This window comes from Mycothermus thermophilus, assembly GCF_041956435.1.
Source record: "Mycothermus thermophilus strain CBS 625.91 unplaced genomic scaffold VTJ04scaffold_2, whole genome shotgun sequence".
Classification (NCBI taxonomy): Eukaryota; Fungi; Ascomycota; class Sordariomycetes; order Sordariales; family Chaetomiaceae; genus Mycothermus; species Mycothermus thermophilus.
The window spans coordinates 4,006,630-4,020,508 of NW_027191428.1; the positions used below are offsets into that span (position 1 = coordinate 4,006,630).

The 13,879-nt window shown below is 54.6% G+C and overlaps 7 protein-coding genes across 7 annotated transcripts; 2 read left to right on the forward strand and 5 right to left on the reverse strand.

Moving 5' to 3' along the window:
* Positions 1-656: 656 nt before the first annotated feature.
* On the reverse strand, positions 657-2,411 carry VTJ04DRAFT_3639 (uncharacterized protein; the record flags this gene model as incomplete). The annotated part of the gene is made up of 1 exon (XM_069361561.1): positions 657-2,411. One exon carries the CDS (start codon positions 2,409-2,411, stop codon positions 657-659), a length of 1,755 nt encoding a protein of 584 aa, XP_069222160.1.
* A 1,198-nt stretch (positions 2,412-3,609) lies between these two features.
* On the reverse strand, positions 3,610-5,976 carry VTJ04DRAFT_3640 (uncharacterized protein; the record flags this gene model as incomplete). The annotated part of the gene is made up of 1 exon (XM_069361563.1): positions 3,610-5,976. One exon carries the CDS (start codon positions 5,974-5,976, stop codon positions 3,610-3,612), a length of 2,367 nt encoding a protein of 788 aa, XP_069222161.1.
* Positions 5,977-6,760: 784 nt separating this feature from the next.
* VTJ04DRAFT_3641 (uncharacterized protein) lies at positions 6,761-7,993 on the forward strand (the record flags this gene model as incomplete). The annotated part of the gene is made up of 4 exons (XM_069361564.1): positions 6,761-6,783; positions 6,873-7,213; positions 7,279-7,393; positions 7,453-7,993. 4 exons carry the CDS (start codon positions 6,761-6,763, stop codon positions 7,991-7,993), a joined length of 1,020 nt encoding a protein of 339 aa, XP_069222162.1.
* Positions 7,994-8,670: 677 nt separating this feature from the next.
* Positions 8,671-9,913, forward strand: VTJ04DRAFT_3642 (uncharacterized protein; the record flags this gene model as incomplete). The annotated part of the gene is made up of 4 exons (XM_069361565.1): positions 8,671-8,767; positions 8,842-8,861; positions 8,934-9,375; positions 9,435-9,913. The coding sequence occupies 4 exons, from the start codon at positions 8,671-8,673 to the stop codon at positions 9,911-9,913; spliced, it is 1,038 nt and encodes a 345-aa protein (XP_069222163.1).
* Positions 9,914-10,124: 211 nt separating this feature from the next.
* VTJ04DRAFT_3643 (uncharacterized protein) lies at positions 10,125-10,579 on the reverse strand (the record flags this gene model as incomplete). The annotated part of the gene is made up of 2 exons (XM_069361566.1): positions 10,125-10,245; positions 10,335-10,579. 2 exons carry the CDS (start codon positions 10,577-10,579, stop codon positions 10,125-10,127), a joined length of 366 nt encoding a protein of 121 aa, XP_069222164.1.
* A 603-nt stretch (positions 10,580-11,182) lies between these two features.
* VTJ04DRAFT_3644 (uncharacterized protein) lies at positions 11,183-12,046 on the reverse strand (the record flags this gene model as incomplete). The annotated part of the gene is made up of 1 exon (XM_069361567.1): positions 11,183-12,046. One exon carries the CDS (start codon positions 12,044-12,046, stop codon positions 11,183-11,185), a length of 864 nt encoding a protein of 287 aa, XP_069222165.1.
* A 123-nt stretch (positions 12,047-12,169) lies between these two features.
* Positions 12,170-13,871, reverse strand: VTJ04DRAFT_3645 (uncharacterized protein; the record flags this gene model as incomplete). The annotated part of the gene is made up of 2 exons (XM_069361568.1): positions 12,170-13,030; positions 13,095-13,871. 2 exons carry the CDS (start codon positions 13,869-13,871, stop codon positions 12,170-12,172), a joined length of 1,638 nt encoding a protein of 545 aa, XP_069222166.1.
* Positions 13,872-13,879: the final 8 nt, after the last annotated feature.

Sequence of the window (13,879 nt, forward strand, 5' to 3'; positions counted from 1 at the left end):
TGTAAATTGTTTTGTACATGACAGAGGAGTTACCCAATATTACTTAGCGATTGCAATGTTGAACTTCATGTGCGATTTGTTTACAAAGTAGCAATGATGAGGATGGTTGAGGAGACGGCGAAGTAACAGTCTCTTTTGTCCCATCCAGGAGAGGTTGAAAGGGAGGGCTTCTTTCGAAACTAGCCCATAAAGCAGGCTTTTCGACGAGCTCTTGTTTCTCCTATGAAGTTTAATCCGATTTTCCTTTTATGGCGCACGTTTGTTCTAATATGTCAGATGAAAATGAATATGCATGGCTTAGATTGAGAGGTTTGAGTACGGCCATGAGCAATGTAAGTACTTATGCTTAGCTCATCCCTTATAAGCAACTCGACATAATGATCAGTTGAGCATATTCCAGTAAGAATGAGGATTTATACCGCTTACAATTTCCACGGCAACAACAGGGCATAGTCATGACTTTCTTTCGTAGGAGGCCAGCTCCATATTTCTCTATAATATAGGATTAAACATTACAGGAGAACTTACCTGTCAGTGTCCAACCTTGTTGAACCGTCCAACTTACCATCCCCGTCAGCCCGGACGCTGTCCTCCCGGGATTCATCCATCCTGTCGTCATGGCCCTCCTCGGACTCATCCTTCCTGTCGGAATGGTCTCAATCGTCGGAACCGCTTGCCACAGCCACATCACTACGGACATCGTCAGCCTGTGTCTGATCCCCATCCTGGTCCATCGCGTTCCTAGGAACCTCAACTAGAGTGAACAGGTCTTCAAATGTATGCTCGCCCATCAGTTCGGGGTTGATCGTCCGGGCGATAAGTCTCTGATAGAACATCTCAGCCCTGGGGTTTGAGGGATGGAACTCAAGACATTCGCCATAGGCCAGGAAGTTGGGATACCACACCCGGCAACTGCCCTCGTCGCCCAGCATCTTCTCGACAAACAGCGCCTCGCTGAAGAGGCCAATGTCAGTGAGGAACGAGATGACGTCGTACTCGCGCTTCTTGGGCTCCTCGCGACTCTTCAGCCCGACTTCCTCGGCTAGGGCCAGCTTGCCGATGACGTCCTGAACCTGATTGAGAGTGGCGTCGTTGGCGAAGCGGAACAGGCCGACGCAGATCCTGCTCCAGGTGACGATCCAGTTGGCCGAAAGGGAGCCGGCGGCTTCGCGGAACTCGACGGTGCGCGAAGCGACGTCTTCTGGGTCAAAGTCAAGTTCCTCCGGTATTGTACCTACCTCAAAATACTTATTGAAGTTGTAGTTGAGGCGGGTTTGCCATCCGTTTTCGCTAGCACCAAAGCGTCTTGCTTGATACATTGTCGCGGCTAGGGTTTCAGCGTCCGGACAGGTGCGGAAAAAATCTATGCCTGAGAGCACAGTCTTGTTAGCCAAGTCTGAACGCGAAGGCCGGGCAGCAATCCTCCTGCCTAGCGCCAACATCTGGTATCTATCCGTATGCGCCCTATCCACCGGGTCCATGCGGATCGCGGGATAAAATCGGTCACCGCTGCGCGGGAAGCTGTCCGAAGGCGTACGGTCGATGGTGTGCGTAAGATTTGAGGTTTTGGCAGCCCCGATGATGATTTCCTGTGGGTACGCTCCCTTCACAACGGCAATCAGCCCGTTGGCAAGGCGAGAGAGGAAACGGGTGGGCATGCTATATTGATTGATGCCGCGCTCCGGAGGATGGAGAGTGCTCAGAACGCCGTCAGCGGCCCACGTGAGCGCAGCGGCGGTCCGGAGGGTTTGGAGGCTGTGCGGCCGGGGGTTCGACTTACCGATCTCGCGGCCGTTACCGACGTGGACGTGGAACCCACAGCGCGGATTCACGCGCAAACAGAACTGGCTAGTCAACATCTGCACGACATTGTGGATATGCTGGTAGCTCTCGGGGATGTCCCAAAGCGCCGGGCTTGTGACCTCGATGCCGACATAGCTGTAGCCGTCGACCCTGACCTCGGTTTCCCGAACAGACCCGTCATCCTTGACTTCCCAGCAACTACCGGGCTGCCTGATGTCACTGAAAACATACATGGGACTCCACCTTTGACCGTCCGGCCCAAACCGGTAACCCTCGACCCTGGCGCCGGGGACGGTGCTGATGGCTTCAGCAATCAGATTCTCGGCCCAGCCTTGAGCATGCCTTGCCCGTTCCTCCTGCGAAATTTCTTCAAGCGCAATGCTGTCGAGTTTGATGTTTTTGGGGAGCATGGGGGCAGGAAGGAACCCCTCCTTCTCGACAAATCGCGCATCCATGAAAGTCCAGGGCACGGATGCCCTGTCGTTTCTGACGCGAAGCTTCTGCTTCCGATCGGTACGGAAATAAAAGAGGAATTCGAGCTCGACACCGAACGAGAGCTTCGGGAGGTGCTTGTACGACGGAGACTGGAACTGCATCTGTGGCTCCATGATTGCTCGTTGCAAGCGTATGTACGTTTGTTGATATAGGGGTTAATTATGACTTACCGAGAGTAAGTAGTTGTAAATCTGTTCTCGTCCAGCGAGAAGTGCTTGTTGTTGGCCAGAAAGTTTGAACTGAGTGAAAGTTCAGGTAGAGTTGAAATACTGATGAGTTGAGTCGATGATGGTTCGAGGGAAAATTCCTGGTATGTTCAGAGCGCATCGCCCATGATTTTATGTTTGTCGCCTGACAAAGACACAAAGGTATTGTCTTGGGGTGGCTTGACAATGCCATTGAGAATCTCGGTTCAAAGGTTTCCGAGTTCTGCTGGAGGTAGACAAAGAAAACAAGAGCGACCTCGAGCTAAAAATACCAGAACAAAGACACACAATCCCGTACTCGCCATACATAGCAACGGAAGCAAGTTAAGGCCAGCATATGATGGAAGAGTGGGCGCTTAGCTCGACGATCTGGGGTGACAGTTGCAACTCAGTATTATGGCTACCAACAACCCGACATGTCATCGACAGCCGAATATGACAACCGCAGATTTGTGCGTGACAGAGAACACTGGAATCCCATGGCGAGTTTCGGGTCTGCCTATAATGCTCTCCAACACTTGTGTTAGCCATCTCTTCAAAGTATGGTACGGTCTTAGTCCCAAGGACAATAGAAACAATATGAATCAAAGACTTGCCCTGATATGAGGAACGGACGACACAAAGACGGGACAGATGTCCATTGTTTTGACAGATGAGACGCGTCTCCCTTGAGGTCTGCTGTATGTTCGGACATGTTTGTGTGATGGCAGCGTGGCAAGGCCGAGATGTATGCGTCAGGTCAGAAGAAAAGGAGGAAGAAACGGGGAGAGAGGAGATTCCAGCCTGCCGCCAGGGACGATAACCCGGAAGGTATTTCGGACACACGTTCTTTTCGGTCTGGCAGCGTTTGATGGCTGCAGGTAACTGTTGGAAGGAACCCTCCAAATAAGTCAATCACTATGGCAGCTGTGCCCAACTGGCGCCTGTATCACCGGGTACCTCGACTCTGACCTCTCTCTCAGTCTTTCTCTCCTCTTTAGTGCCATCACTTCATACCCCAAGTAAATGCAAATGCAAAAGCCATGATTATGAATGCCCATGGTCCTAAACACCTTCCAAACCTTTACCTTATCAAATACTCATAGCCAATCACAGAGAAAGGTCCTCAACACCACCTCTCCCAAGGCTCGCGCCATTTTACCCCCAATATCTCAAATATCCTCTTCTCGTCCCGTCCCTCAAGCAGTTCACCCTCCTGCACCGCCGTGCCCTCCATCTTATACGACCCCGTCCTCGCCGCCTTCGCCGCACGTCGATCACTCCGCCGCAAGTACAGCCCGCGCTGGTTGAGATGCATGCCTTTCTTGGCCGCGAGCAGGCGCAGGCTGCGGTTGAAGATGTCATTGCCCGTGAAGTAGATGAGCGCGGCGCCGTACTCGGTTTCAGGGACGAGTAGAAAGTCAATGCGTCTCCAGATTCCGGCCGGTTTGACAGAAGACTCGGCGGGGAGCAGGTCTGTAGCGTCTGGAGGAAGAACGCAGCAGCCGTGCCATTTGCTGCTGGGCTCGCCATGCAGGGTGTTGCAGCGATGATTTAACCCCGCGAGGGTAGCGACGAGGAAACCCTTGCGCGTGAGCACCTCAACGAGCTGCTCCAAGAAAGGAACCAGGTCAGTAGCCGAGGTTGTGCCTTTCTTGGTGACAATGACGTCCATGTCGCCTGACGAGTCGGCTCCGCGGCGGTAGCTGCCTCCGACGAGCAGCTCGACAGCCGGGTCGAGACGGGCGGCCTCGCGGCGAACATAGCCAAACAAAGCGGTGACTTCAGCGCGAGGGATGCGGCTGTTGAGGTCGTCATAATGGTCGATGCCGATGCGCTGGTTCGGCGTGAGATTGGCGCGTTGACGCAGGTCGTCGAGGGTACGGAATCCCTGTGCGATCCATTTGTTGGCGCGGCCGAGGCCGACACCATAGATGTTGAGGAAGGTCTGTAGGACGTGGTCGAGCGGCTCCTCCTGGGCATAATCGAGCCGCTGGAGCTTGTTGGTGGTGGCGATCTCTTCGATCTTGGCGGCTAGACGCTGGCCGATGTTTGGAAGCCGGTAGGCTTCCTCGGCGGTGGTGATTTTGACCGTCTGGCGTCGGAGGGTAGTAATGGCTTTGCGGTAGGCGGTGGTCCGCCAATGGTCATTGATGCGATCATAGTAATCGCACATCTGTTCTAAGACTTCGATGGTCCTGGTGTTGGGGTTTGCAGCGTCGGCTGACTTGTCTTTGGTCCCACCACGATTGCAAGCAAAGCGGTCCTCGAAGGTGAGCTCCTTGCGATCTTTGCGGGCTCCAGCGACCCTCTTTCGTGTCCTCTCATCATCTGATCTCCCATCATCAACCTCCTCGGAATCAGATCCATGTGCACCTTTGCTCGACTGAGTCGCCTCGTCATCCTCGGGATCAAGCGGAAGGCCCTTAAACTGCTGAACAAGTTGGATGTACTCGGACAACTCATCCTTGATATCATCCTTTTGTGGTGGTGGAGATTTGTTTGTTGATTCATCTTGCTGATGAATAGTCGGCACGGGAGGTGCAATCTCGCTTTCCTCTAATTCCCTTGAGGTCCGATCCATCGGGCCTGGCGATGATTGAACATCGCGTGGTGGTGTGCCACTCGAGCTTCTTCTTCTCGACGTTCTAGATGGCTTAATGCGAAGTGAACGGTCTGATATCTGCGATGACTGCGGTGTCTCGCCTGGAACTGCCTTCTCCTTCGAAGATGGATGACCGACAACCTTGTACCTGGCCTGGTCCGGGTTCAGGAGGTTCTTGAACTGGATGCAGTCGAGAGGATAGTCCTCATTCACAATAGTCAGCAAGCCGGCAACATCCGGAGCTACTATGTCTTGGATATCTTTGTAGACCAGGTTCTTGTCGACAATGACATGCGTCGCCTCCGAGAGGTTACGAACCCACAGGGCTCCGTACTCTTGAGCCCGGGCGATGCGCAACTTCCGAGCCGGTGCGATGTCATTATTTGGGATGTAATAGAAGGCAAGTCCACGAAAGACTTTGGCAGACTCGGGGATCGTTTTGGTTGCTGACTGGCGCTTCCTCTTCCTCGTCCCGGGGCCTGAAGAGGCAGGTTGCTCAAGGGTCGATGAGGGGGTTGTTGGGAGAGTTGCACTCCTTCGGAGAGATGACGGCCTCGAGAGGATTGTGCCTGGGACTGGAGCTGCCTCGGCGGGTTTGGGAGGGGCAGAGGCCTCGGTCCCTGCAGTCATCTTGCATGCCGGGTTCACAACCCCAGGATTGGCTTCGGCCCGGGTTCCAGGGTTGGGAGCCGGGGCAAGGGGGCCGGCCATGGGTGTTGTGTGGCGTTGGTTTCCGGGAGGTTTCTTTTCCCGTGAGCTGAAGAACGCTCGGCAGACTTCCCGGTGACGTCTCTCCTTGTCATTCACGATGTTGTCGTCATCACTCGCGCGGTCGAGTGCCTCAAGTTCGTCGAAAAAGGCAATCTTTTCCTTGAGAGTTGAATCCATGCCGGTTCGGATCCTAGCCGAAGATTTTGGGAGATTTGTTCATGGAATTATCGAGGGGAAAGCCAACTCAGACCTCCATCGTTGTTCTGAGTCTGGAGGTCTCTGTCAATGAGGCTGCGTTTGGTTGTCGAAAGCGTTCCAAGTCGTGTTGAGAGTTATTGACATTGTGTTGATGAAGTTGGTACGAGAGATGTACCTATGCAAACATTTTATGCACTTCCATAACAGCACCAAGTTGTGTAAGAGCCGACTCCCAGTTGCCTGGAAGATGCTCCACCGACGACGGGAACAATGCCAGGCAACAAAGTTGCAAGTCGCGTTTCTTGCATGTGAGATCGTGCAGATTCGACGCCAAAGAGACACGGAATCACGTGCAACTCTTGGCAGAGATCTGTGCCCCTGCTGGCTTGGCAACGCGTGGCACGGCTTGGCATGGCAGGAACGTGTTTCACCCGCACTTGCCCCTTTTGCATTGCATGGGTACCCGAAGAACAGAAGGACCCTGGATGGAACTCCTGAAGGAAGGCCTGCCTCATTCTCGAATCCGTCGTCAATTCATCAGTGGACACAAACAAAAACAAACTCATCTTGTCGTTTCTTTAACCGAACCATCTCTCACCACTTACAAGAGCTTCACAACCACACCGGGTCCTTGCTGGGACGGGATTACTTCTTACAGAATACTTGCAGTATCCTTGCCTTTCATTCTGTATGACTTCTCTTTAGTCACCCGTCTTGTTTTCAGTCTCGTGTGACAAGCTCTGGTGAGCCATCCACAGCCAAGATGTCTAACCTCTTTTCTGGCATGTGAGTTGATATTTCTTCCTGGTCACTCCTGCTTGTCTCTCTCATTCTTCAATTGACCCAACATCGCATTGATGCTAACTCTCTTGTAGCAATGCCCGCCTTAGGGGGGCTGGCAAACATGGTGGTGGAAAGAGTCCTGTGCCCGCGGCTGATGATAACCACCTCACCCCGCCGGACAAGAGCCTCGGCCAACGGAGCAAATCCTCCAGCAACCTGCAGCAGCTAGCTAAGCTCCCGCCGCTGCCTGCATCGCCCGCTCTCCCCAAGACCATTCCAACTGGCGAGGAGGTTCTCAACTCGTACCGCCTCCCTCATCCGCTCCCTCTGTGGCTCAATCCCGCATATGCCAAGCACATTGTGAAGGGCAATTTTATGACCCTGAGCAGCAAGCCCAAGACGGTCGAGCTAGGTGAATGGATCGCTCATCAAGGTATGTCGGTGGACCTGTCATGAAATGTGATTCCGCCGTCTATTCATTGCTAACTCTCTCTCAAGCCGTGGAGCACTACCGCAATCTGTGGAACTTTGTCAATGTTGTCACCTGTAAGGAGCCTGAGACGGGCAAGTCCATCTGCAATGTCAGCACATGCCCGCGCATGTCTGCTGGGCCGTAAGGAACCCATCGTCGCGGAACATCACGAACTCCCTGTTGCTCACACTCGACCACAGGAACCACTCATACACATGGCTCAATAAGAAGGAAGACCGTTACGAGCGGGTCGAGCTTCCGGCCTATGAGTACATGTCGCTTATGAAGCGCTGGATCTCGGGCAAACTGGACGACACCAACATCTTCCCTACCGACCCGGCCACTGTCTCCTTCGCGCCGAACCCCAGCATCCCCAGCACTGCCCTCACCAGCACCGCCGACGAATGGATCGGGAAGCGCAGCGGCTTCCCCAAGGAGTTCGCCAGCATCTGCCGGACCATCTTCCTCCAAATGTTCCGTGTCTATGCCCACCTGTACTGGGCGCATTTTGTCGAGCCATTTTACCATCTCAACCTGGAGAAGCAGCTCAACAGCTGCTTCAGCCACTTTGTCCTGACGGCCACTGCCCTGGACATGCTCAAGCCGCAGGAGCTGGAGCCCATGCAGGCGCTGATCGACCTGTGGGCGGCTAATGGCACGTTCCCACCTGGGTCGACGGCTTACTCGTACGCCAACCTCCAGGTGGGCGCACGGTTGCTGCAGATGGCGGGCATGGCCTAGGGCGACATGTCACTGAGGAAAGAACATTGTACGTGTGTATAGATGGCATGGGATTCTTAGTTCGCAAATGCATCGATTGGCGTTCGGGCGTGGCTTGGGATGGCCAGGAAGGCCGGGAAGAGGAGAGACAGAGATAAAGATGGGAAGACGGTTAACGTACTCCTGAAGGGAAAGCCTCCATGTAAGTAGGTATGGTGTATGATGAGTATGCAAATACAACGCATACATAGTTTGATAGGTCCAGATGGCCTTCATCCCCTGGGCATTGTGAGGTGTTGTTTACTTCGCTGCTCCCCCCCTAAAACTTGCACACCCGACATCGGCCTACCCTCTCTCCTTTGAGCTCCTCCCCTCCTGAAACTTGACAACAAAAAGCCGAAACGCTGCTCTAACCCCAACCCTGCCCGCTTCACTCGTTTCACTACTGAGTGCGGGGCAATTCCCCACCCTCCAACATCAGAAACCTTATCGGCGGGTTGCTTTTCAATCTGCTTTGGAATTTTCCACCCAAATTGTTCACTGCGCAACCAGAAAAGAGCCCGAGGTTTTTTCTTTTCTCATTTTCCTCACTCCTCATCCTCTCATTTTCGGGGATATCCTTTGGATTCTCCTTTTTTCTTTCTAGTTTTCATTCTCCTTACCCGTCTCCTCCTCATTTCCCCTCCGCGACATCCAAAATGTCCAACGACGCTATGGATATCGAACTCGCCGAGAAGCGGTTCAAGGAGCTTTCTCACGCCGAGCAACACTACTTCAACAGCTACAACCACCATGGTGAGCAACAATATACCCTTTTCTCGTGCTTCCTAGTCTGTTTAGCTAACCCGCGACCCCCTTCCTGCTACCAGGCATCCATGAGGAAATGTTGGTGTGTACAACTCATGAAACTCTCCTCTCTCGTCGCGACCTAGGCGAAACTAACCATTTTTCGCGTTGACAGAAAGATGAGGTCCGGACGAGGTCGTACATGAACGCCATCATGCAGAATAAGCACATCTTCAAGAACAAGGTCGTCCTCGACGTCGGCTGCGGCACGGGCATTCTCTCCATGTTCGCCGCGAAGGCCGGGGCCAAGCACGTTATCGGTGTCGACATGTCGACTATCATCTTCAAGGCGCGCGAGATCGTCAAGGTCAATGGCCTGGCCGACAAGATCACCCTGATCCAGGGCAAGATGGAGGAGATTGAGATGCCCTACCCCAAGGTCGATATCATCATCTCGGAGTGGATGGGCTACTTCCTCCTCTATGAGAGCATGCTGGACACGGTCCTGTATGCTCGCGACAAGTACCTGGCCAAAGATGGCCTCATCTTCCCAGACAAGGCAACGATCTTCATTGCGGGTATCGAGGACGGCGAGTACAAGGAGGAGAAGATCGGCTGTATGTGGTTTGCCACCTGAGCTCCGTCTTGGTTAACCTGCTAACATTGCTCTCCTCAGTCTGGGATAACGTCTACGGATTCGACTACAGCCCTCTCAAAGAGACCGCCCTTTCCGAGCCCCTCGTTGACACAGTCGAGATGAAGGCTGTCGTCACGGACCCGACTGCGGTGTTGACGCTTGACCTGTACAAGGTCAACCCCTCGGACCTGTCCTTCAGCTGCCCCTTCGACCTCAAGGTGCGGCGCAACGACTTCATCCACGCGCTCGTGGCGTGGTTCGACATCGAGTTCACCGCGTGCCACAAGCCCGTCCGCTTCTCCACCGGCCCGCACACAAAGTACACCCACTGGAAGCAGACCGTCTTCTACCTCAAGGACGTCCTCACCGTCGAGGAGGGCGAGAAGATCGAGTGCGCCCTGCACAACCGTCCCAACGAGAAGAACAAGCGCGACCTCGACATCAAGATCGAGTACCGCCTCGTTACCGAGGACGAGAACCGCCAGGCTGAGGGCACGTGCTTGTACAAGATGTGCTAAAGAGGACGTGATGGGGTCCATCACACCATCACACCAAAGCCTTTGCGTAGGGCAGCGAGTCCCCAAAAAGGCACGCTCGCTTCAGCATTGAGGAAGGCTTCCGGGTCGCAAGCCATCTCTGCGGGGCCAGGCGAGGCGAGACTCGTCAGTCAGCGCGAACGAGTGCACCACCACCCATGCGGGGAGACACCTGTCTAGGGCCGCCTTAATATCAGCAGCTGAGTTGTGTGAACCAGCAAGAGACCCAGCCTCCTTCCAGAGTTGCCGCTACACATTCGAGGCTCGGCGGGAAGCACGAGCTCTTGCCAAAGCGTATAATAGGTGCAATGACGCTGAAGAGTGCGAAGGTGCCGGCCAGGAGTCATCAACGGTCTAAGGGCAGGCATTTTTTGGTAGAGGATGTTTTATATATATCCTTGACAGACGGAAAGCCAATGAGATGAGGAAAAGAGAAGGGTGGTAGCAAAAGAGGGGTGAGAGATAATTTAGGACGGATGGATGGGAGGGAAGTTGGTAGAGAACCCCGAGGCAAGCGATACGCGATACTTCTACTTCTCTCGGTCTCGATCTTTGATCAATGACAATGGACATGGGATACCCGTACAATCGTGGGACATCTTGTTTTTTGTTTGCTTTTGTGTTTCCTCGGTTAGATAAGACAATCATGAAAGAAAACTGGTTGCGGCCTCAGTCTGTAAGAACTCGTTTGCTGTCTTGCGGTCTCTTAAGTTTGTTCAATGGCCTCAGGTAATATGCGATGCACTATGAGTTCTCTCACTATCCTGGCGCCATCAACTTGGACGTTTCGACATCGAAAGCACACGATGGAGCCAACCTCATCGTCATCATCATTCATGCCGCTAAATTCATGACTACCCCATGGAGCCTCCTGCACCCTCTATAGACACCGAAAGACAAATCATCCACGCTTTTTGTGACAAAAATCTTTCTTTTCTTGTTGTCTGCTTTTTCATTCATCATTCATTCACCAAGCTTTTGATCGACTCGCTAGACAACCACCGTCGTCGTCGTTGGAAGACGACCAAAGAGACCAAACCCGAGTCAAAACTAAAGACTCAATACCTCCCGCCCCCTCCCCTCCCCTCCCCTCGAGAAGAGCGCCTGCTCCCAAAGTAATCGCTAAGGAAATCAGACCTGCTTTTTTTTTGTTCTTTTCTTAATTATTCCCCTCCCTCCGCTTAAACCGGATCATCCCTTGCCCTCTTCCCGACCCAACCCTCCCTGGTCGTGAAATCTCATATATTTGAATCAACGCTTAAAGTTCTCATACCCACCATCCACGTCGTCCTGCGCCTTTTTCTGCGTCCGTGCTCGCCGTGACACTGCCACACTGTCGTCGAAACCCAGGCTGTCTCCGTCCAGGTCGTCGTCGTCGTCGTCGTCATCATCTGCCTCACAAAGAGTGTCCGTGCTACCCCAGCTCCCGCTGCTATCGCCGCTGTTGCTTCTTGAAAAAGACTCGCCGTCAATATCCGTGATCGTTTCGGGGGTAGAAGTACCAGTAGCAGTAATCCTCTCAACCTCGAGTCTTGCCGTTGTTATTGTCGTCGCTCCCGCCAACCTTGGCAAGCTCACCGTAACCCTCTCCTCGGGCTTCAACCCCCTCTTTTCCCCCATCGACGTCGTCTTTCTCGCTGGCGAACTCCCTCCATTCCCTAACCACCCCGAATCACGAATCAGCTGCAACAGCGAGGATTGTCCGTACCCAAACTTGCGCGTCCATTCCCTCGCCTTGGCCTGGACCGCTACAGCTGCTTCCTCGCCCCCCAGTTTGCGTGCATGTTGCATCCTCCTCTGCCATCGTCTGGCAGACCATTCTTCGAGATACGCAGCCTGCTGCCAGGATTCGGGATTGTGGGCGAGATCTACGCCGGGTGGCGGCGGCGGGAGGAGCAAGTCGGAGGGTGAGGTGGAGAGGTCGGTGCCAATGGTGGAGAAGTAGTAGGAATTTGCTGCGCGACGATGGACGTAGCTTGTTCGTCGGCGATAGGATTCTGCTATCGCAGGCGTGGAGATGGGGGTGGGGATGGGGATCGGCAGGGTGATTGCACGGCGGCGGTGGTTATGTCGAGAAGTGTCGTCGTCAGTGGAAGACAGCAAAGATGAGCTCATATCAGGAGACAGTGTAAGGTCCGAGCTAGAGCGTTTGCGGGCAATGCCAGAGACAGATTCAGTCTAGGAATCGATAGGGTGCTTGGACGGGACGGGGTCGCGCAAGGGGGGCTCGATCCGGCTCTAGAGGGAACCATAGCGCTCAATGATCCGAGCCACGCGCTCGGCGAGCTCGTTGGCTTCGGAACGGGTAGCGGCCTCGGCGTAAACACGGCAGGCATTCTCGGTGCCGCTGGCACGTGCAAAGGCGCGGGCATCTTTGTATTTCTTGACGGCCTGGTCGATCTCGTCCTGGGCACCCTCGGGACGCAGCAGGCGGCGTTCGGCGTCAGTGGTCTCGAATAGGTCCTTGTTACCAACCTCGACGCGGACCAAGCGGTTCGGCAGGTCGGTGTACGTCAAGGCCCAATCGCGCAGGGACCACTTCTTGTGGGCGAGGATGACTTCAACCATGAGCATATCGGAAATGGCGTCGCCGACAGTCTGGTTGATGAGGTCGGCCAGGGCAGCAAGCGTGTCGAGAGCCTCCTTTTGAGCCGGTGATTGTGGCTGTGTCTTGCGGAATGCCTGCAGAGCATCAGGAGAGAAGAGCACAGTACCATGACCATTGGCCTCGAAGTACACTCCAATATCAAATCCCTGAGCGACATGGTGGAGGTGCTTGACGCCAGTTGGGGTGCAGATGACGGGCAGCTTCAGGTGCTGTGTGATGTAGGTGGTGCTGGCACCGTTGGCATAGGCCGTCTGCACGACGCCAATGCGCAACTCATCCCGAAGCCCGGCGGCCTCGACGAGGTCACCGATGAAGGAGGCGGCAAGGGACGAGATGCGGTCGCCATCAAGCATGACAAAACCGCTTTCCGGGTCGACCCAGTAGTATATCAAGCGGTCGGCATCGCCGTCCAACGAGCACGAACGCACGCCCGGCTCCGGCTTGGGAAGGGGAGGTGCCCTCTGCCTCGTCTTGACAAAGTCGGCGCCGCACTACAAAAGGGAAGGAAGTCAGCATACGTCAGAAGAAAGCGGGCTAATGAGGGACCGAACATACCTCGAGGTTGAGAATCTCGGGCCTCAGAACATCATCATTGACCACCTTAATGTCAAGATTGTACTTCTCCTTGGGGATGTACTTGAGGAGCTCGGTGAGCTTGGGGCCGCCGACGCCATTGGCGCAGTCGACAATGAGTGGGCCGTTGATTTTCCTGCCCTTCATGGCGCGACCGAAGGCCTCCGCAAGCTTCTCGTAGTACCCAGCCTCGGTCGGGGTGCCATAGGCGAGGGGGGTGCCGTCGCTGTTGGTGGCGCGCACGAGGTAGTGCAACTGGGGCGTGGTGAGGATCTTGAAGTCGACAGCTTCGGTGTTGGTGGCTTCGAGAGCGTCGGCCAGAGCAACGCTCAAGGTGTGGCCCGAAGGCCTCGTGTCACGACCATAAACGACTTTGGCGGGGGGCTTGAGGTCGATCTTCAGGTCGGCGGCCAGGCGATTGTAGACTTCAACGAGCACCTCATCGGACGGGGCATTGACGAGGGCGGTGGCATAATGCTCCCACTCCTGCTCCAGCATGTCACCCATGGGGTCGACGATCTTGACACCGTTGTCGGCGGCCGGGTTGTGGCTGGCGGTGATCATGACGCCAATGGCCCGGCCGTTGAGCTTGCGGCTTCGGAGGGAGGCGAGCAGGCCAACACGGAAAGTAATTCCGTCGAGAAGGTCGGCCTTCATGCGGAAACCGGCGGTGCCGTAGGCGTAGAGTTTGCCCTTTTCTTGGGGCACGATGGGGTGCTTGGCCGAGGCGGCCAGGATGGCCTTGTCGTGGTTGTCCATGGTGGTAT